The 22,160-nt window shown below is 44.9% G+C and overlaps 1 protein-coding gene across 4 annotated transcripts in view; it reads right to left on the bottom strand.

The window, feature by feature from the left end:
- The window catches only part of frmd5a (FERM domain containing 5a), a 215,921-nt gene that overhangs the window by 72,818 nt on the left and 120,943 nt on the right, over positions 1 to 22,160 (bottom strand). For 2 of the 4 annotated variants that reach the window (XM_078530135.1, XM_078530133.1), the window contains exon 2: positions 7,535 to 7,614. Coding sequence is in view for 2 of the 4 variants with exons in the window: in XM_078530132.1 (XP_078386258.1) it covers positions 7,510 to 7,614 (105 nt within the window). In the remaining 2 variants the exon portion in view is untranslated. Of the gene's footprint in view, positions 1 to 7,509; positions 7,615 to 22,160 lie in introns of all 4 variants that reach the window. The other 2 variants (XM_078530132.1, XM_078530131.1) reach the window with 1 other exon arrangement.

Genomic DNA, 22,160 nt, shown 5'->3' with positions numbered 1-22,160 from the left:
TGGCCTCATCAATGTGCTGTATAATTGTCATAAAACGTCTTTACCCTTAAACTCCAAACCCTTTATAACAAAAGTCAACATACCATTACCCTTCCTGTTGCTTGCTGTACAGTACCTGCTTGGTAAATTTCTGTGATTCTTGTACAAGGACAAGAAAGGTCCCTCTGAGAGTGAGCATTTCCTAGTCTCTCACCACTCAAAAAATATTCTGTTTTTTTATTTTCCTATCAAACTGGGTAACTTCACCATTTCAAATCACAGGGCCACAGTCCCAGGATAAGCGGTCAGCCATATAGGACTGAGTTGAGGAGAAATTTCTTCACTCAGAGGCTTGTGAATCTTTGGAATTCTCTAACCCAGGAAGGTACGGGTGCTCAGTCATTGAGTGTATTCAAGATTAATTGATTTTTTGGCACTAAGGGAATTAAGGGATATGGGGATAGTGCGGGAAGGTGGAGTTGGGGTAAATTAGTCATGATCTTATTGAATGGTGGAGCAGACTTGACGGGCCGAATGGCCTCTGCCTGCTCCTATTTCTTATGTTCTTAATCTTGCCACAGCCTTTTAACGCTGAAAATTCATGAAATGACATGAATTTGGCCCTGATAACTGATAACAGCCACAGTAACTGAAACTGTGGAATCTCCATCCGACAGGTAGTAAATTATTTAGAGTGGTCTCTAAATTTTATATTTTAGAATGTTTTTCTTACCTTTCTTTTTTGTATTTTTGTTCTCATTCTCAATCCACCCCCTTTAATTCTTTCCCTTTATTTTCTTTTTCTAACATTTCACCTGATTTCCGTCTCCCTTGTTTCTCTGTTTATTTCTCACTCCTTAAATCTCATTGTTTAAGGAGATAGACTGTTGGTCCCATCATTCACTGAGCTCCCAGATACCCCATTACCCTTGCCACATTGTTACCACCTCACACTGTCAACCAGTTCTAGAGCAAAACAGCCCCTCCCCATCCTGACAACCCCTCCCCTTCCCCAACAAACCCACCCCTACCCTCTAACCAGCCCCCCTTACCCCAACAAACCCACCCCTACCCTCTAACCAGCCCCTCCCTTACCCCAACAAACCCACCCCTACCCTCTAACCAGCCCCCCCTTACCCCAATAAACCCACCCCTACCCTCTAACCAGCCCCTCCCCTTCCCCAACAAACCCACCCCTACCCTCTAACCAGCCCCTCCCCTTCCCCAACACCCAACCCCTCCTCTCTAACCATCCCCTCCCCTTCCCCAACACCCAACTCCTCCTCCCTAACCATCCCCTCCCCTTCCCCAACACCCAACCCCTCCTCTCTAACCAGCCCCTCCCCTTCCCCAACACCCAACCCCTCCTCTCTAACCATCCCCTCCCCTTCCCCAACACCCAACCCCTCCTCTCTAACCATCTCCTCCCCTTCCCCAACACCCAACTCCTCCTCCCTAACCATCCCCTCCCCTTCCCCAACACCCAACTCCTCCTCTCTAACCATCCCCTCCCTTATCCCAACAAGCCCACCCCTACCCTCTAACCAGCCCCTCCCCTTCCCCAACAAGCCCACCCCTAACCAGCCCCTCCCCTTCCCCAACAAGCCCACCCCTAACCAGCCCCTCCCCTTCCCCAACACCCAACCCCTCCTCTCTAACCATCCCCTCCCCTTTCCCAACAAACCACACTACCTACTCTCTGACCAACCCTCTAACCTGATGAGAAAGGTTTGTCACTAAAGCCTGGACTCTACAATGGCTACATCACAACATTCACCTAAACATTTGCTTGACACTTTCAGTCAAACAAATACACATCATGAACTTGTCTTAGCAAATGTTTGATGACGATGGGCAGAATTTCACTCTCGTGGGGCAGTCGTGTACCCGACTTGAATGAGGGTAAAATGATGCGCGATGACGTCGGGTGAGTGTCCCGACCTCATCGTGCACACGCGCGATATTTCGGTTAGCGGGCGCGCAGGAGTCGAAGCCACACCTGCCGTTAATTAAACGGCCTATTAAGGCCCTTAAGAACCCAATTGACTCCAATTTTTCGCTGTCCGTCCAACCATTGGGTTGGCGGGTGGGCGACAAGGCCAAGCGGCCTTTGCATTTTTGGCAAAACCTCATCCACGGGCCATGTTTTCATTGTTTTTAATATCTGTTTTTATTGTTAAAAATCTGCACCTCGGGGAGCTTTTACTGCGCGCACCCCTGTGCATGCGCGTACCTCCGCGCTCGCCCTCCTCCTGCCCCCACCCCCGCAGCGCACGTTTCACACTGACCGTTAACTGGCCAGCCAGCGTCAAATCCATGTCGGGGCCCGGTCGTGGGCGGCAGTCAGCTTCCCGGCTGCTCCCGGGCCAGCCTGACCTGGACAAAGTTCTGCCTGATTATATAATGTCAGACCCAAAAACAAGACTTTGTGGAAGGTCAGGAATGACTAAATCAGACAGTTTTAAATGACATGTCCATATTTCAAACACGATAGCCTAGTTGAATTCACTGCCTCACACTTAATGAGTAACCACATTTAAAAATCATTTCCCAGCATTATCAAAATTTCTCTTTTATAACAAACTGTCTCAAATCAAACCAAAACCAATAAGGCTCAGTCGGTAGCTCGCTTGCCTTCGTCAGGGAGTTGTAAGTTCCAGCCCCACTCCGGAATTTGAACAGACTATCCAGGCGGACACTCCCAGTGCAGTACTGAGGGAGTGCTGCACTGTCAGGGTTACCAGCCTTTGGGTGAGATATTAAAGTAGGGCCCTACCAGCCCATGGTGGATATAAAAGATCTAATACCATTATGTCAGTAAGACCAGGCAATTCTCCTGGCATCCAGGCTGACGTTTATCCCTCAGCTAATAGCAGTAAATTGGATCAATGGGTCATTAATTAATTTCACGGTGGGATCTTGCTGTGCACAAATTTATTGCTGAGTTTGAATGCGGGACAACGCTTGATTCAATCCATTGGCTGTGAAGCTTTTTGGGGAATCCTGGGTCAGTAAAGGCTAATTCTTTATAAAAACTTACTTTGTTTTGACAGGCAGTAATAAGTTTTTTAAAATTTGTTATTGGAATGTTGACATCACTGGTAAAGGCTTAAATTTATTTCACCTGCTCTTTCTCCATGGTCCTGGAAATTGGTCCCCCTCAAGTATTCATCCAATTCCCTTACAAAAGTTACTATTGAAACTGCTTCCATCGCCCTTCCAGGCAGCGTGTTCCAGATCGTAACAACTTGCTGGGTAAAAAGATCTTCACTTCATCCACCCCCCCGCTTATCTTTTCTGCCAATTACCTTTTTATCTGTATCCTCTGGTTACTGACCCTTCTGCACTGGAAACAGTTTCTCCTTATTTACTCTATCAAAACCCTTCATGACTTTGAATATCTTGATTCAATCTTCCCTTAACGTTCTTTGTTCCAAGGTGAACAATCCTAGCTTCTCCGGTTCATTAACATTCTATTAATGGGAGTCACATGAGGATGACATCATCACGGCCTGTCCTCTGTGATTGGCCATCAGCATTAAGAAGCCAACAGTGACAGCCAGTCTTTATCTGCCAACCTGCTCCATCACCCAATTCCAACCCATCAGAATCACAATTCCTTTCCTTGCAAACACTGAAAGTTATTGAATTTATTACAATTATTCTATGTAGAGTTGCCAACTCTAATTGGAAGTATTCCGAGCAGGTTTCATCACATGACCTCTTTCTCAACAGCAGAGACCACAGCCCACCCGCCATTGGACACCTGATACATTCATCCTCGTGATGCCCCGCCCCCTTGCTGCCACCATTGGTCGCCCAACACGTCAATCTTCACGATGTTCCTCTTCCTATGGTCAATTAGAAAGTGTAAAGATTCTTCACTATCTGACTGGATGATCCTTGATTCTCAGTCAACAGTCTCTTTTCCAATCCCCAATATTTTCATAACGAATAAATGAAGATATTTCAAGAAAATGAAAAAAAGACAATTTATTTTGTTGCACCTGTGATTTTCCCCTGAGTTTTTGCTGTCATCAGTGTCCTAGAGATTAATCTTCAATTCCTGGAGCCTCCAGGGCAATCCGGGAGGGTTGGCAACCTCAATTTTATAAGGGGCTCCCTGTTTCCTTCTGCAAAAACTGGGACGGACATAATTTTATTTTGAAAAAAATGAAAACTTGTAGGAAAATCTGGATTAAGAAGGATCTGGAGAGTGCAGAGGTTAGCAAACTGTCCACTCGCTTGTCAATATATCAGTAATTACATTATCAAGGTCCAATAACAATCTTCTTGTTGACTGGCAATTACATTGTTAAAACAACTGCTTGTTAAAACAGGTGATGGGCATTGGTTAACCTATAAATGGGGCATAGTGGTATTATCACTGGACTCCTATTCCAGTGACCCAGGGTAATGCTCTGGGGACATGGGTTCAAATCCCACCATGGCAGATGGTGAAATTTTAATTCAATAAAAATCTGGAATTAAAAGTCTGATGAAGACCATGAAACCATTGTTGTAAAAACCCATCTGGTTCACTAATGTCCTTTAGGGAAGGAAATCTGCTGTCCTTACCTGGTCTGGCCAATACGTAGGTTGACTCTTTAAAAAACATGCCCTCTGAACAAGGGCAATTGAGGATGGACAATAAATGCTGGCCAGTGATGTCTACATCCCATGAATGAACTTAAAACAAAATTATAAATGGGTACAGCTGTAACACTCCAGTGTGGAAGGGACTGGGAGAGTCTTGAGAATAAACCAGCATGAGGTAAAAGACTGGCTTTGGACTCATTCTTCCACAACAAGCACTTATTGTGTTTAACTTTGCTTCCCAATCCACACTTTTAATCCAATGGAATGATAACCTCCGCTCCTAGGAAGAAATCTAATTTATTTTTGCCAGCTCCACTACAACAGGCCTGTGCTTGCTCCATTAGCTGCCCACAAATCAGCACCAACAACTGCCAATCTCACTCACAACAGTGGTAGCTGGTGTTATGACGCAGGGCGAGGGAGAGAATTTATTCGGATTGGGGTTAAACCACAGCGCGGGTGCTGCGCCTCAACTGGAAGTAATTCACGTTCAGATTGAGCACCCAAAAGGCAGGTGAATGATCCCTTCCCCCAACACGGACATCCATCCCTCACCTTGATGAATGTCAAATCACCCACAGAGTGTTTAAAAATAGAACACTAAGATTAAATGTTCAATGAGTTAAATTTTTTTTTTAAATTGCACTCACACAGTTACAGCATGGATGCAGTAACCTTTAACACCGTAATGTCTGAAAGAGGCTTTCAGCTCAGCTTCCTCCTGCTGTTCAGAAGAATTGATTCTGATTGAAGACTCTCCAATATGGCAACACAGCAACTCCTACCTTTGTTGATTAAGTGCTTCTCGGTGATGGAGCTCTAATGAGCAGCTACTGAGCCTCTGCCAGTCATTGCGTTTTGACAGAAGGGGCATGTGAAGGTGGTGCTGTAGTGACATGCTGGAGTACCAACATAATGTGCCGCTCTGCACCATGACACTAGCTCATGCCATCCAACTTTTCACCCATCGAGTTCTCAACTTCAGATGGCGAGTTATACGAGAGGTACCAAGCGGGGGAGAGGATGGGTTCATCACTCAGAGGGAGAAGGGGGTAAATCAAGTTATCAGCCCTCAGCACTTGGTAGTTCTAGAGCGGCACTAGAGAAGTTACAGGAGGACTTTACTGTCAGGCAGAAGTGCTAAAGAGATGCTTTTAAAATGGTGTAGCCATAAACTAATCATAATAAAAGCAAGAAACGAGCTGTGTCTCTACCTTGCAAACATCAGCACAGAAAATATATGATTACTGTTTACTCCGAGTACCAGAAAATCAATGGCTCACACTTGTGAAGAAATAATTTATATTTTTGGAGCCAGTGTTTTATGAATAGATAATCCAATTCATACATTTCTACTCACTGTTTATGCTTCAACTGCACCTTAGCGTCAACTCAAAGCTCCACTAATGCATTCTGAGAGCCTCAAAAATTGACATGAAGATGCAAGACAGAAGACCAGATTTTATGGCACTTGGAGCGACACAGAACACGTCGATAATGGAACATCTTCATTACACATAACGGACCAGAGTTTACTGGAAGAAGTAACTACGCCTGAAGCAACTTGTGGCGAGAAAGAGATAACATGTGAAACGCCCCAGGTTGCTGGATAATTTGCATTGCTCCATTAGCTTTGCACTTTCCTTCCCCACGTGTTTCATGAAGCTGCAGCGTTTTCAAATTAATTGCCTGCGAAACCTGCCACAGAAAGTTAAGTCTAGAAAATAACCGCGTCAGTCCCTTTTAACAACGCAATAATTGTTAATGATTACCAATCAACCTCTCTTGCCCAGAAAGTGAACTATTGTAAGTGTGGAGATTCCTTCCTTCAGGTTGTGGACTATTTTAGAGATTTTAAAAATGTCAATTTTTTTCTTACTTTTCCATTCTGTCTCTTTTTCCCCTCTATTGATCCAATCTTTTTTTCCCCTCTCTTTATTTATCTTTCTGCAGCCAATTTGATTCTAATTCACTCGATTTCCTTCTCAGTCCTTCCTGTTTATTTCTCAATTCTTGGTGAACAACAAGCAGTTGTTTGAGATTTAAGATCCCAGATCCTGGGCTACCTTTTCCTTGCTCTTTTCAGCTCACAATCCTGCAGCTTTGTGGCAAAAGCAGTTTATAAAACCTAAACATGCTCTTTCAGGGAGCCGAATGGCCTCCTTCTGCACTGTAAAGATACTGTGATACAAGCAAGTCTAGCTAAGGGAGCACAGCATGAGATTCCTCACTCCAGCAAATTTTGGCCCAATAACACGATTATTCCTGTTGAAGACACAGCCTGTTCTTCAGCTTTGCACACAGTTAATTTCAGAAGCATTAACACTAGTGCCTGTGCACGAAAGAGGGAACAGGCTGCCTCTCCATGCATGGGCTGGCTTCTCCATAGACTATCGCCTCTTCCACTCTTATTTTTCATTACTCATTAACAGTGGAGGTCATTTAATTGAGGTGTTTAAGATGATTATAAAGAGCTGATAGGTAGAAAGAGAAATTATTTCTTCTGGTGGAGAGAGTCCAGAACAAGAGGCCATAACCTTAAAGTTAAGGCTAGGCCTTTCAGGACTGATGTCAGGAAGGGTTTTTTCATAAAAAGGGTAGTTGAAATCTGGAACTCTCTCTGCCCGGGGAATCATTTGAAAATTTCAAAACTGTGATTGATAGTACAGCTCATCCACGAATGGCAGAACCGTCACGAGGGGCTGAAAGGCCTCCTTCTGTTCTTATGGAAGAGTACAATGAAACCATTGTTCTGGCTAGGAGACACAAAGTGAAGAATCACTGCTGATAACAGCACCGCTCGACGTGGTAATTCTTCAGCAAATTGTTTTACTGGTGTATAACAGGGGAAGAGTTCCTGTGGAGAAAAGCCAAGTCCCCAGTTACAGTCTGGTAATACATTACTGTCCAACAGCAACTCCCAGAACCTACCCGCTGTTTCTCAGGATCCACAAACCTGATTCCAAAGTAGTCCTTTTCTAGCAGGTTCATGTGATGGCAAAGGAGATCTATTAGATAGTGGCCTTTCGCATCCCGCTGTTAAAACAAGAACAAGTTCAATTTGAGGTTAGTTCACATTGAATTTACTAGTGCACAGGCTTCATTTTTGAACTTGGGGCAATTGTAATCTCTTCAAAATTCCATTATTATTTTCACACCAAGATCTACTTGGTGGGGGAGCTAGAGAGAAGGTATCAAACACCCAATAACGTCACTGTTCAATATGCTACTTTAACCAACGTAATCAATCAGTGAGAGATTCTATGGGGGAAAACACGTCTGAAAACAGAAAGTGGGAAAATCATGGAGATGACAGGATGGGAGTGACCGGGTTCCGAAGGAATAGGCTGCTCTGTTTGAACCTCGGTTACCGAATATCTTGAGGGTCTCATTACCGTCAACATGAATAACACGTTCAACATAATGACCACACAATCCCTGAAATGTAAAACAAAGCATTGTGCGTAATTGACGTCATGTATCCTTGGTCAAGAAGGCCACAGAATGAGAAGTTGGAGGTGCCAAATCATCAGCGCTGCCACTAATGAGGTCTGACTGGCAACCAAAGCAGGAGGAAGGCAAACAAATCAACAAAAATTCCAGATCCGGATTTGATAAATGTTAAGGGCGATTCGGCTCAAACTGCCAAGATTTGCTGCTTCAGTTGTCTTAGCTTTTCTGCACAAGTAAACTGTGCTGCAGGGCTGCTGACAAACATTCGTTCTGTCGCTTCAATCCCAGGTCCATGGTCATCTGCAGAATGCGCTCCGACACACGTGCGGCTACAAACTGAGGGCAATAAGAGACGGTCCAGCTCAAAGGGAAGCAACAGCAAGAGTGCCCCAAGGGTTTACCCAGCATTTGTTCCCTCTCGACACCTCAGAGATGCTGGGTGAAGCAGTGAACTCCTAATAGCTATCAGCGGCTATTTCCACTGTCACACTTTCAGAATGAATCAACCTGGGTTTCAGAAGATGAAACACTGCAAGCTTATCATAACTCAATCAATCACCTGAACTGAGGGAGATTCAAAATCCTTGTTGTGAAGATTGATAGATTGAAGCTGTCCATCTGTGCATCACACAGTCTGATTCACACAACAATAACTTGTACTTCTATAACACCTTTAATATAATCAAAATGTCCCATGCTGCTTCACAAGAGAATTATCAAACAAAATTTGACACCTAGCCACATAAAGTGACATTAGGGACAGGTGACTAAAGTTTGGTCAAAGAGGTAGGTTTAAGGAGTGTGTTAAAGGAGAAATGGGGGAGAGGTTTAGGGAGGGAGAGAATTCCAGAGCTTAGGGTCATTATAACCAAAGGCATAGCCGCCAATGGTAGAACGATAAAGTACAAAACTGCATTGATTGTAACAATGTTGGTGGGAGTGTCCACAAGTATCACCGTTCCTTCACTGTCCCTGGGTCAAAATCCTGGAACTCCCTCCCTAACAGCACTGTGGGCGGTTCAAGAAGGCAGCTCTCCACATCTTCTCGAGGGCAACTAGGGATGGGCAATATATGCTGGCCTAGCCAGTGACACCCACATCCCATGAATCAATAAATTTTTTTTTAACTGATTTGGAGAAAGATGCCAGACCCTAATAAGAATGGCTACAAATATATTTAAAGAAGAAGAGATCTTGGTAACCTGGGTATACAACAAGAATTGTATTTAAATAGAGTCTACAGTAAAATGTCCCAGAGCCTTTCATAGGAACATCACCAAATAAAATTTAACACCTGAGTCACATAAGGAGATATTCGACCAGGTGACCAAAAGCTTGGCCAAAGAGCTCAGTTTGATGTAGTTATGGATTGAACCCAAGTCATGAGTTCTTCCCTTGTGATTGGTTCAAGTCTATCAGTTAAAATTCTGCCCAACTTTCAAATGTACCTTCACGGTTCTGGATTGCTGACAGTGAAATCACGCAGAGTGATATCAGCCCATACCAGCTAATAGATTAATGCAGTGTTGTTTAATATTTTAGCCTCAGGACATGAATCAGGAATCCAGATGTGGATAATTACATCATTAACTAGTTTATAAAAAATTATTAATAGACGTTACCATTGGTCGTGTGGTCTCAATACTCGTTTTCACGCAGCAAGTGTGCACCAACTTTAACCTTTTGGTGCATTTGTTAGTAGAAGGGGGGAGATGATGAACTGACTGTCCAGGTGTTTTTGGAATACCACGTCCTTGGTTGTCAGTGGAAGAAATCACACCTCTGAGTCAGAAGGTCATAGGTTCGAGTCTCACTCCAGAGGCTGCAGCACAAAATCCAGGCTGACTGACACTCAGTGCAGCACTGAGGGAGTGCTGCACTGTCTTTGATATGAGATGTTTAAACCGAGGCCCTGTCTGCCCTATCAGGTGAAGGTAAAATATAAAACGTTACTACTCTAAAGAGTAGGGGAGTTCTCCCCGGTGTCCTGGGCGAATATTTATCCTTCAACCAATGTCACTAAAACAAATGATCTGGTCATTGTCACATTACTGTTTGTACAGGATGTGTGTGTGCAAATTGGCTGCTGCATTTTCTGTGTTACAACAGTGACTACACTTCAAAAAGTACTTTGCTGGTTGTAAAGTGTTTTGGAACATGCTGAAGTTGTCCAAGAGGCACTTTAAGCTCATTAACAGGTGTTGAAATATCTCCTAATATACAGAAGATAAACAAATTCTAATATAATAGATGCCTAAAATGATCAATATGTTGATGTGGAGGATTTGAATCATGATGCTACATGTTTCCCCAATAGGTTTATGCTTCACACCTTCCTCGACAGGCCACTCGCTCTTTCGTCAATGGCCCAGGCAGTAAATTGGATTTGATGCTGTCTACAGCTGGAATGACAAGCTCACATTGGAGTGAAGGATCAGCTGTCAGTGCTGTGCTGACTTTCACCATGTCCCTGCAATTTATGGCACACAGACTACACGGCAGCAGCATTTCAGGTGAAGACAAATAACCTTCAGCCAAAGCTCCCGTTCGCTTGAAGCACAAAATAAAACATCCGCAGCGCTTGAGGGTTTTAAAGCAGAAACACACATATAACCAGGGGGGGGGGCGGGTGGCTATAAAGGGGTGGGGGGGGGGGGGTGGCGATAAAGGGGTGGGGGAGGGGGGTGGCGATAAAGGGGTGGGGGAGGGGGGGTGGCGATAAAGGGGTGGGGGAGGGGGGGTGGCGATAAAGGGGTGGGGGAGGGGGTGGCGATAAAGGGGTGGGGGTTGGCGATAAAGGGGTGGGGGAGGGGTGGCGATAAAGGGGTGGGGGAGGGGTGGCTATAAAGGGGTGGAGATGGCGATAAAGGGGTGGGGAGGGGGGATGGCGATGAAGGGATGGGGGTGGGGGAGGGGGGGTGGCGATAAAGGGGTGGGAGTTGGCAATAAAGGGGTGGGGGAGGGGGGTGGCGATACGGGTGGGGGGGTGGCGATAAAGGGGTGAGGAGGGGGTGGCGATAAAGGGGTGGGGAGGGGGTAGCTATAAAGGGGTGGGGGAGGAGGGTGGGGATAAAGGGGTGGGGCAGTCACTTCCCCCCCCTTTGGTCTGCGTGTGCCCCGGTTTTAACCTGCAATCCTGAAGCAGTGGGATCTTACTTTAAATATACGACGGTGCAATCAGGAACCAACCAGGATTTGCATCAGAGGCCTGGACAGATGGGGGAGGGTGCGGGGAGAGTGACTGCTTCACCCCCACCCTCCCAAGACAGAGCTACTGGGAGGGGGGGATCCTTGGTCAGAGGAGGCAAGGTTTAAATTTCAGTTTAGCTTTCCTATTGGCTCCAGAAAATGCTCATGCTGGCGCAACCAACCCCACCCCCTGCACCCACCTCCCCACATCCCCCCACTCCCCGGCCCCCCACCCCAACCACCTGACCCCCACAAGAAATCCTTGCCCCTTCCCCACTCCAAATCCCACTCAGCTCCCAACTTTCCTGACCATTTCCACAGGTCCCCAGCTGAGGCCACCTGATGACAAATCCCCACCCCCAGGTGGGCAGAGATGCCAGGGATGGGTGGGGGTGGGAGTGAGTGAGGACGTGAGGATGAGGGTAGGGGGAAGTGAGGTATGAGACAATCTCACCCCATGAATATGAGGACAAGAGGTGCATTCCTGCTCTTCCCAGCCACAGCTTCAGTTAAGTATTTTTTTATTCATTTACAGGATTTGGGTGTTGCTGGCTGGGCCAGCATTTATTGCCCATCCCTAGTTGTCCTTGAGAAGGTGGTGGTGAGCTGCCTTCTTGAACCGCTGCAGTCTATGCGATGTAAGTACACCCACAGTGATTTTAGGGAGGGAGCTCCAGGATTTTGACCCAGCGACAGTGAAGGAACGGCGATATACGTCCAAGTCAGGATGGTGAGTGGTTTGGAGGGGAACTTGCAGGTGGTGCTGTTCCCATGCTAAACACTAACATTGTAGCTGCAGTGGTCCCTTTAAGGACCTCCTGTTGGGCCACAGGAATCCCTGAGGTTGATGGTACTGGACCTCAGGATGAACCATTCCCACAGGAGGGGTCCCCAACTTTCTAAAAGCAGCTTCCTCACATATACGAAGGACCTCACATCAGTTTTTGATATGGGCACTTCACACGGATATAATTTCCTTTCCCAAAATGGTGGTTCTGGTGGGAAATATACACGAACATACTGGGTGTTTAATAGGCTGATTACTGTCTGAAAGTGTACACTGCCAGGCCAAACATCATAGCCCAAATGTCTCAGTTCTCAGCCCCAGCAATAATCCAAACTCAGAGCATGAGAAAAAGGAAAGGTCTTTCAGAAAGGGCAGCCAAATACTGCAACTTCCTCAAATGCAAAAGTATTTCAAACCTTAATGTTGATTGAGGAGTACAACAGGTTAGCACGTCGAAGAACATCAACCAAATGGAACTTGTGGAAAGCGATGCGTGGCCTCTCGCTGCAACAAATGGCTTATTGATGTCCCCTGCGCACTTGGAACAGACCTCATTAAAATCAATTAGTATCACTGCAGCTCAGCAGACATGGTGTGGTCTGTGCATTTTGGCTCAAATGCTACGCTCACATTACTTCTGTGCAGTGAATGAATTGTGTGTACCTCAGCTTTACGCTCAGATTTTATCATCTGCTGTGACTCTCTATGGATCTGCACACAGCCACAACAACCAGCATTTATATAGCACCCTTAATGGTTCAAAACATCCCAAGGCGCTTCAGAAGAGCATTACTGGACAAAATTTGACACCGAGCCACATAAGGAGATATTGGGGCAGGTGACCAAAAGCTGGGTCAAAGAGGTGGGCTTTCAGGAGCATCTTAAAGGTGAAAAGAGAGTCAGAGAAACAGAGAGGTTTAGGAAGGGAATGCCAGAGATTGGGGCCTCGGCAGCTGAAGGCATGGCCGCCAATGGTGGAGCGACTTAAATCAGGGATGCTCGAGAGGCCAGAATTAGAGGAGCGCAGAGATCTCGGGCAGTTGTGGGACTGAAAGAGATTACAGAGATAGGGAGGGGAGAGACCATAGAGGGGTTTGAAAACAAGGATGAGAATTTCAAACGTGAGTCACTGCTAGACCAGGAGCCAGTGTAGGTCACCGAGAACAGGAGTGATGAGTCAATGAGTCTTGGTGCCATTCAGGATACAGGCAGCAGAGTTTTGGACGAGCTCAAGTTTTGGAGGATGGATGATGTGAGGTTGGCCTGGACAGCACTGGAATATTCAAGTCTAGTGGTAACAAAGGCAGAGATGAGGATTTCAGCAGTTGATGAGCTGGGACCGGGGCGGAGAGGGGATGTTATAGAGATCTAAGAAGGCACTGTACTAACCCATAAGACCATAAGACATAGGAGCAGAAATTAGGCCATTCGGCCCATCGAGTCTGCTCCGCCATTCAATCATGGCTGATAAGTTTCTCAACCCCATTCTCCCACCTTCTCCCCGTAACCTTTGATCCCCTTACCAATCAAGAACCTATCTATCTCGGTCTTAAATACACTCAATGACCTGGCCTCCACAGCCTTCTGTGGCAATGAATTCCATAGATTCGCCACTCTCTGGCTAAAGAAGTTTCTCCTCATCTCTGTTCTAAAAGGTCTTCCCTTTACTCTGAGGCTGTGCCCTCGGGTCCTAGTCAACAGGTCTGTTGCAATAGGTTGTCGATGAGCAATAGAATCAGAGAATGGTTACAGCACAGGAGGGAGCCATTTGGTCCAGCAAGTTCATGCCAGCTTTCTGCTATAACAATTTAACTCATCCCATTACCCTGTTCTTTCCGTCTAAGATGTGAGGCAAATAAAGATTTGCATTGAGGTACCACTGTGGAATTTTTGTGTTTTCCAACACTGCCCGTCAATTTATCATTTTTCTCAAATGGTAAAACAGCATTTTTTTTAAAAATAACATTAAAGCCAATAGCTTTTCTTTGTTGCTAGAATCCTGCAGAATACCCAGGCGAACACTCTTCATGGTTCACGGTCGATGGCTCTTTCTGTATATTTCCTCCTGTAACACTCCCACCTTTGAGCTAGAAGGTTGCAAGTTCAAGCCCCACTCCGGGTCTTGTGTCCAGGATGAGACTTGGGTACAGCACAGAGGGAGTGCTGCACTGTCATGGGTGATGTTCTCCCGATGGGGAGTTAAACTGAGGGCTGATACAGTAATCATGGAGAATGTTAAAGATCTGAAGAGATTCCAGAGTTTTCCCAGTGTCCAGGTTAACATTTTTCTTTCAACCAACGCCATCAGAAACAGATTATATGCCCTTTTGTAGCTGTTGTAGGATCTTCCTGTGTACAAATGACTGCTGCATTTGCCTACATAATAACAGCCGTGGCATTTCATTGAATCATACATCACAGAACAAGGCCATTCTGGCAACTGTCCCTGTGCCAGCTCTTTGAAAGAGCTTCCAATTTAGTCGCAGGCCCCCCCAGTTTTTTCTCCATATCATTGAGAATTATAAGAGAATTATAGAATCTTAATTTCAGATTCTTTGCATGTTAAGTACTTTGAGATGTTCCTGAGAGACATGATAGGGTAATTGTTTCAGATTTCGGGGTTCAATGTGAAATGTTCCTTTGGGCTGAGTGTTGCCGGTCACTCATTTCGGGTTAGGGTATTAGGGGATAAGGAATCAAGGCAAGTAAATTGATTTAAGATACAAATCAGATCATGATCGAATTGAATGGTGGTAAAGGCTCGAGGGGCTGAATGGTTTCCTCCTATTACTGCTTTCCTATATAACCAGCACTATCTGTTCCATTTCACCCATGAAAAATAGCAGCTTAAAACAAGGTATTGAAATGTGATACTATAATTCCTAAATCTAGTTGGATGTACCATCACATATCTTCCAGCCGTCCCACTCAGTCAAATAGTCTTTTTCTCTCTCCAATATTTTATAATTAATTATGATTATTTTTAACATGCCTCTATTTTTTCTCCCCAAGGTTTTGCTCACAGCAGCGTCTTGGAGATTAATTTTTGATTCCTGGAGTCTCCAGGTCAATCTACTTTTCTTTATTCTTTCATGGGATGTGGGCTTCGCTGGCTGGGCCAGCAATTATTGCCCATCCCTAGTTGCCTTTGAGAAAATGGTGGTGAGCTGCCTTCTCGAACCGCTGCAGTCCCACGTGATGTAGGTACACCCACAGTGCTGTTCCAGGATTTTGACCCAGTGACAATGAAGGAACGGCAATATATTTCCAAGTCAGGATAGTGAGTGACTTGGAGAAGATGTTCCCATCTATCTGCTGCCCTTGTCCTTCTAGATGGTCGTCAAGGGAGCCTTGGCAAGTTGCTGCAGTATGATGTGCATCGGTGGTGGAGGAAGTGAATGTTCAAAGTGGTGGATGGGCTGCCACTCAAGCGGGTTACTTTGTCCTGGGTGGTGTTGAGTTTTTTGTGTGTTGTTAGAGCTGCACTCATGCAGGGTTGGAAACTCTAGGTGGCACCTGGACCCATCACAAGGTATAACCTTCAGAGGACAAAGTGTTTAACAAATAAATCAAAGAAGGCTGGTGTTTAACAAAATCAAAAATGGAAAAGGAGGAGCTATGGGTTGCAGCTGTGGGAAAGTATTTACACAACCAGAGAGTTTAATTTGATAAAGCATTAGTCCTTAACTTGCAAGTTGGACGAGGAGTTCAATAACGGGATCGATAGAGCATCGTTTCGTGGATTCCTGATGGGAAGCAGCATAATTCTTTATACAAAGCAGCTGTGATATCTTTGATATTATCTGTCCCTAAGGCTGCTGGAAATATTATTCAGCAGTAAGAGCTCACACACTAGGAATTAAAAAATCAATTTCTTGGATCCTGCTGCAGCTAACCCAGAGAAAAATCACAGGGACATTAAAACAAAGTGTGTTTCTTCCAATACCTTTGAACATTTTTGTTTAATACTTATAAAAATATTGGAGATGGGAACAAAATGAATGATTAACTGGGCAGGGCAGTTAGAGTTCGAAACACTATCATGCACTCTTTAATCAATGCCACTCCAGCTCCATCTGTAACTCTCTTCAGTTTGGTTTTGATTTTACTGAGCTAGGACATCTCATAAAATACCAGTGATCTCTTGTTGCTCATTGTATTCCAGAGTGTGCACTGTTTGAATGACAGGGAATTTACACTCTGTGATGCACAACCTATGTTTCTGATGCCAGTCTCGTTAAGGTCTTAATGTCACAAATAAACTTCCTGAGGTCAATTCAAAGCTAACTGCTCTGTGGTAGAACCTGACACTGCCTGTCCCTGATGAATTTTGCATGTTTTAAAATGCTGCAGATATGTCTGCCCATGTCAGTAGTGGCTCTCAGTAGGTAGAACACTCATCTCAGAATCAGAACATTATGTTAAAAGCAAAATACTTCAGACGCTGGAAACCTGAAACAAAAACAGAAAATTCTGGAAAAACTCAGCAGGTCTAACAGCATCCGTGGAGAGAAAGAAAAAGAGTTAACGTTCCTCTGAAGAAGAGTCATGTGGACTCGAAACTTTAACTCTTTTTTTTCTCTCCACAGATGCTGTTAGACCTTCTAAGCTTTTCCAGAATTTTCTGTTTCAGAACGTTGTGTGTCCACTCCAGAGACTTGAGCACAAAATCTAGACTGACACTCCCAGTGCAGTACTGAGGGACTGCCACACTGTCGGAGGTGCTGTCTTTGAAATAAGACGCTAAATCAACACTCCATCTGCCTAAAGGATCCCATGACACGATTTAAAGAAGAGGAGGGGAGTTCTCCCCCAAGTGTCCTGCCCTCCCTCAACCAACATCAGCAAAAACAGATTATCTGGTCATTCATCTCATTGTTTTTTTGTGGGATCTTGCTGTGCGCAAACTGGCTGCCACTTTTCCTACATTACAATAGTGAATACACTTCACAAAGCACTTCAAACGGTGGCATGCTATTGGACATCCTGAGGCTGTGAAAGACATTATCTAAATGCAAGTCCTTACTTCATTATGACAGTTGAAGCATATGGGATGTGTTTCAAAGTGTACCTATCCCTATATATGTAGTTTAAATATACCAAAAAATTGGAAGTGAGATGGAGACTTTCAATGAATCTCAATGGCTCAACAGCTGTGCATAAACTGTGGCTACTTCTCTCTCATGGATACAGAACACGTTGCTTTAATCATCCTTTCATTACTTCCGACTGTCTATAATTCCTTACTTAATTAATGTTCTTTCTGCCGACTTTGATTCGAATACGTTCTGTTGATGAGTTTGCTTCGGAGAATTCCAAACAGGGGCAGCAACATCCAACATACGAGGATCCGGATCAGAGTGAAGTGTAGCTTTATAACAGACAGAAGGTTAACAGTGCCGCCTCTTAAATTGCCTGCAGCTAGTCCATAGAACTTGGTTCAAATTCAGTTTTGGTTAAGTATTTAGAACTTGGACATTATATTACAGGCGAGGGAGAAGCTAGTCAACAATGAGGGCAAATCGCAACCAAGTTCAGTCCAGTCCACGTCCATTAAGAGTCTCTAGATCGTAATCAGGAGAAAGGCCACGATGATTTTCACAGGGGAACTGAGGAGACCGAAATTCCAGCCCTGAAATTCTGATGTCCTGTTTTGATTCTTTCCTCATTATGGTTGAAGACTCCACTAACATCCCACGGGGATTCTGACTGGTTTTCCAGTTCATACTAAAGACAATATCCAAAAAATAATTACAAACATAAAAGATGCCAAAGTACAAGAGATGTCAAGCTTATATGCAGATTCATTTTATGTGGTGGGGGGAGGGGGGTGACATTACAGAGGACAAGCTGAACTCGAGACATATTCTGTACCAAGAAAGACAATGGGAACATTTTCTGAATGGCTAATGTGGAGGAGCTGAGAGATTCATCGAGTGAGATACAGAAAAGAACCATTTCGTCTGGTGGGGGAAGAGTCCAAAATAATGGGACAGATAATTTGAGCTGGGTTGTTCAGGAGTGAAATCAGGAAAGACTTCAAACAACTTTTAAATGTGGAATTCTCTGTCCCAAAGGCTCTAGGTGCTGGGGTTAATTAAAATGTTAAGACTGAGATTGATAGATTTTTGTTGGGTAAGGATTTCCAGGGCAAAGATGGGTGAAATGGGACTGAGGTACAGATCAGCTGTGATCTATCTGAATGGCAGAGCAGGTTCTCAGGTTAATATAACAGGATCAATGACTTGAGTTATAGTTCAGTCTGGTATCAGGAATGAGGAGTCCTTCACGGTTCATAATATGTTCAATCAGTCTCCATTACAATATTTAAATCTGACTGGTTGCTAGTTCTCCTGAACACAGTAATCTACAGCCCCAGAGAAGGCTGTTCTTGAGCAAAGGAAGGTTGATTAACAAACTCAGCTTTCACTTGAGGCTGGCAGCAAAGCTGTTTCTCCTCAGCTGCTGTACTCCCTGGAGTCCATTTTTGCTTAAGCATCATTTCAATAATTTATTATAATCGTTTCACTCAGTGTGGACCTGTAATATACGTTGAGATTTATCACTATAATTTTATGGACTGTTTAAAATGAAAGGACTTGTGCATTTTAAAAGCTACAGAATAGACTGTCATTAAGTGAGTTTAACCTTCGATGTTAAGAAAATAAGAAATAGGAGCAGGAATAGGCCATTTGGCCCTTCGAGCCTGCTACGCCATTCAATAAGATCTTGTCTGATCTGACCTCGGCCTCAACTCCACTTCCCTGCTGCCCCCACCATCACCCCCCACAAACCCATAATCCTCAACTCCCCTACAGTTCCAAAATCTGTCTGTCCCAACCTCAAATACATTCAATGACCCAGCTTCCATTGTTCTCCGTACAAGAGAATTCCAAAGATGCATGACCTTCTGAGAAGAAATTCCTCCTCATCTCCATCTTAAACGAGAGATCCCCTCTTCTGAAACTGTGTCCCCTGGAAGATCCCCTCTTCTGAAACTGTGTCCCCTGGTTCTAGATTCCCCCACGAGAAGAAAACATCCTCTCAGAAATTACCCTGTCAAGCCCCCTCAGAATCGTATATGTTTCAATAAGGTCACCTCTCATTCTTCTAAACTCCAATGAGGATCGGCCCAACTTGCCCAACCTTTCCTCGTAAGACAAACCCTTCAACCCAGGAATCAGCCGAGTGAACCTTCCCTGAACTACCTCCAGTGCAAGAATATTCCTCCTTGAATGGGGAGACCAAAACTATACTCATAACTCCAGATGTTCTCAGAAGTTGTATCTGAGGGGAAGCTAGATAAACATGAGGGAGAAAGGGATAGGAGAACATTCTGATAGGGTGAGATGAACAGGGATGGCTTGTGTGGAGTATCAATGCTGGCATGAACCAGTTGGGCTGAATGGCCTGTTTCCGTGCTGTATATTCTGTGCAAGATAGTTTCACAACGATCAATCTCATAGATTCAAACTTAATTCAGTCCAGCAAGATGGAAAACCAACAGACCTGGGAATAAAATCAACAGCAAATATATTCTTTGAAAAATGTTTATTTCGGAGTTTGGGATTTACTCTCCAGTTTCCCTGTCCTGTGACAGCAAACACCTTGCACGTTGAACAGGGGTCTGAGGCGCACTTTAGCATCCTACAAACCTGTGCCAGAACATGGGAAAAGTTCAATGGTTTAGGGTGCTTTTATGCCATTGGATTCTGGCACCCGCAAGCTGTGTGTGAAACCTGTCTGGACTCTCTGTTACTGCAGCGATTAGCAGGCACTTAACAAATAGGCCCAAGATTCAGGGCTGAAGGAACCTCCGGCAAAATTACCAAGAATTTGAATCATGGTGAATATGGCTTAATGGCCAACAGCAGTCTCAGGCTATAGCTCTCAATCCACAAGAAATCAGCACTGACCCCCAGTAATACAGGCGAGGCTCACTCCCTATTCAAAGTACAGTTGTTATGTAACCAGGCAACAACAGCTATTTTGTGCATTGCAAGAGTCCACAAACTGCAACAGGAAGAATGGCCAATTAACCTTTTTTTAGTGGAGTTAGTTGAGGGAGGAATGTTGAGCAGGAGATTTGGATAGACTTGGGTTGTTTTCGTTGGAGCAGAGAAGACTGAGGGGCGACCTGATCGAGGTGTACAAGATTATGAGGGGCATGGACAGGGTGGCTAGGGAGCAGCTGTTCCCCTTAGTTGAAGGGTCAGTCATGGGGGGACATAAGTTCAAAGTGAGGAGCAGGAGGTTTAGGGAGGATGTGAGGAAAAACTTTTTTACCCAGAGGGTGGTGACGGTCTGGAATGCGCTGCCTGGGAGGGTGGTGGAGGCGGGTTGCCTCACATCCTTTAAAAAGTACCTGGATGAGCACTTGGCACGTCATAACGTTCAAGACTATGGGCCAAGTGCTGGTAAATGGGATTAGGTACGTAGGTCAGGTGTTTCTCACGTGTCGGTGCAGACTCGATGGGCCGAAGGGCCTCTTCTGCACTGTGAGATTCTGTGATTTCCCTCCTCTTCCTTGAATAACGTCAGGGGAGCCAATAATTTCCACGGAGATGGGATCCGATGATCCCCCATCATTAGGATCATTAATCTTTGGAATTTTCTACCCCAGCGAGCAGTGGAGGCTGGGTCATTGAATATATTCAAGGCTGAGTTAGACAGATTTTTGATCTACAAGGGAGTCAAGGGTTATGGGGCAGGAAATTGGAGTTGAGGCCACAATCAGATCAGCTATGATCTTATCGAATGGCGGAGCAGGCTTGAGGGGCTGAATGGCCCTACTCCTGCTCCTATTTCGTATGATCTTATTTCTCCAGATGTTTTTCCCCATCTCCCATTAAAGGCAGGAGATCAGGCGAGCTTCATGGAAATTCTATTCCAAGATCCTTCAACACTCACTTGTACAACTAACATCAGACAGTATGACATTTCAGTCAAAAGATGGCACCTCTGACAATGCAGCACTCTCTCCATACCGTTAGCCTACTGTGCAGGAATCGGACTCGGGCCCATGGTTTTTGTGTCTCAGCAACTTCCAATCTAATGGTGGACAGCAGCTCTGTGTGTCCCTCGTTCGCCGTTATCCAAAAACATAAACTTTATTTTCCAATTACACTTCCAGAGTGTGAGTCAATTAAAATAATTGCTCAGACCCAATGAATAAACAACAATACAAATCTGTCATTAGTGTGTCCCAGTGAACTCTTTGGATGGAACAGTGTTGTTGTGCCCCATTCCCTGTTGGCAGAGGCTCTGCTGGCATAAGAATAGTTTAATTCTGATTTCCAAACAGATTAAATGAACAAGATCTGAGTGTAAACATCTTGCTGTAGTAACCATAGAGATCAGACCGCATTCAGAAGCAAAGGCTCATTATACAGAGGATACTAACTGTCTCTGACTGAACTGTACAACTGTGATCCAATTGGACAGTTGATTTCTGGTTTGGTGATAGTGTTGCCACCTCTGAAGCAGAGGGTTATGGGCTTGGGCTCAGACAATCCCAGTGAGCGGAGAAGGGAGTCACGAGATACTCATGTCCGATGGGGGCAGTGTGCCCTCAATCTCTCCCTCCACACCTACCCACCACCTCCCCCAACAACCCAAGATCCAACACAATGTAGGAAAAATGGTGTCCCTTTAACAATAATAAGGTGACACTCATAGCCAGGGCATCCCCACCCCCCTTACACCCCAATGTGATCCAGAATGCTCGGCAGAGGGAAATTCACAGCACAAGAAAGGCCAAGAAGCTCCAACAGTTACACCTTGACCCAGAATGTGAGTGGAGCTGGTTTTGCCGTTATTGCTAACCTGCATCTTACGTGAGTCACAGTTACTGCTGCCAGGATTGCTGAAAGGAAGCACTTTCCAACCAGACTGACATCGCCCAGGCTAGCAGTGCAGCCTCAGAAATAGGAGCAAGAGTAGGCCATTCAGCTCCTTAAGCCTGTTCTATCATTCAGTGAGATCATGACTGACCTTCCACCTCAACGCCACTTTCCCGACCTATCCCCATGTCCCTTGATTCCTTTAGCGTCCAAAAACCAATCCATCTCACTCTTGAATATACTCAATGAATGAGCATCCACAGCTCTCTGGGGAAGCTGGTACACAACCCTCTGGGTTAAGAAATTTCTCC

Source organism: Cetorhinus maximus, chromosome 26 (genome assembly GCF_964194155.1).
Source record: "Cetorhinus maximus chromosome 26, sCetMax3.hap1.1, whole genome shotgun sequence".
NCBI lineage: Eukaryota > Metazoa > Chordata > Chondrichthyes > Lamniformes > Cetorhinidae > Cetorhinus > Cetorhinus maximus.
Note: the sequence above shows the minus strand (reverse complement) of the source record. Positions and strands in the feature narration are given on the sequence as shown.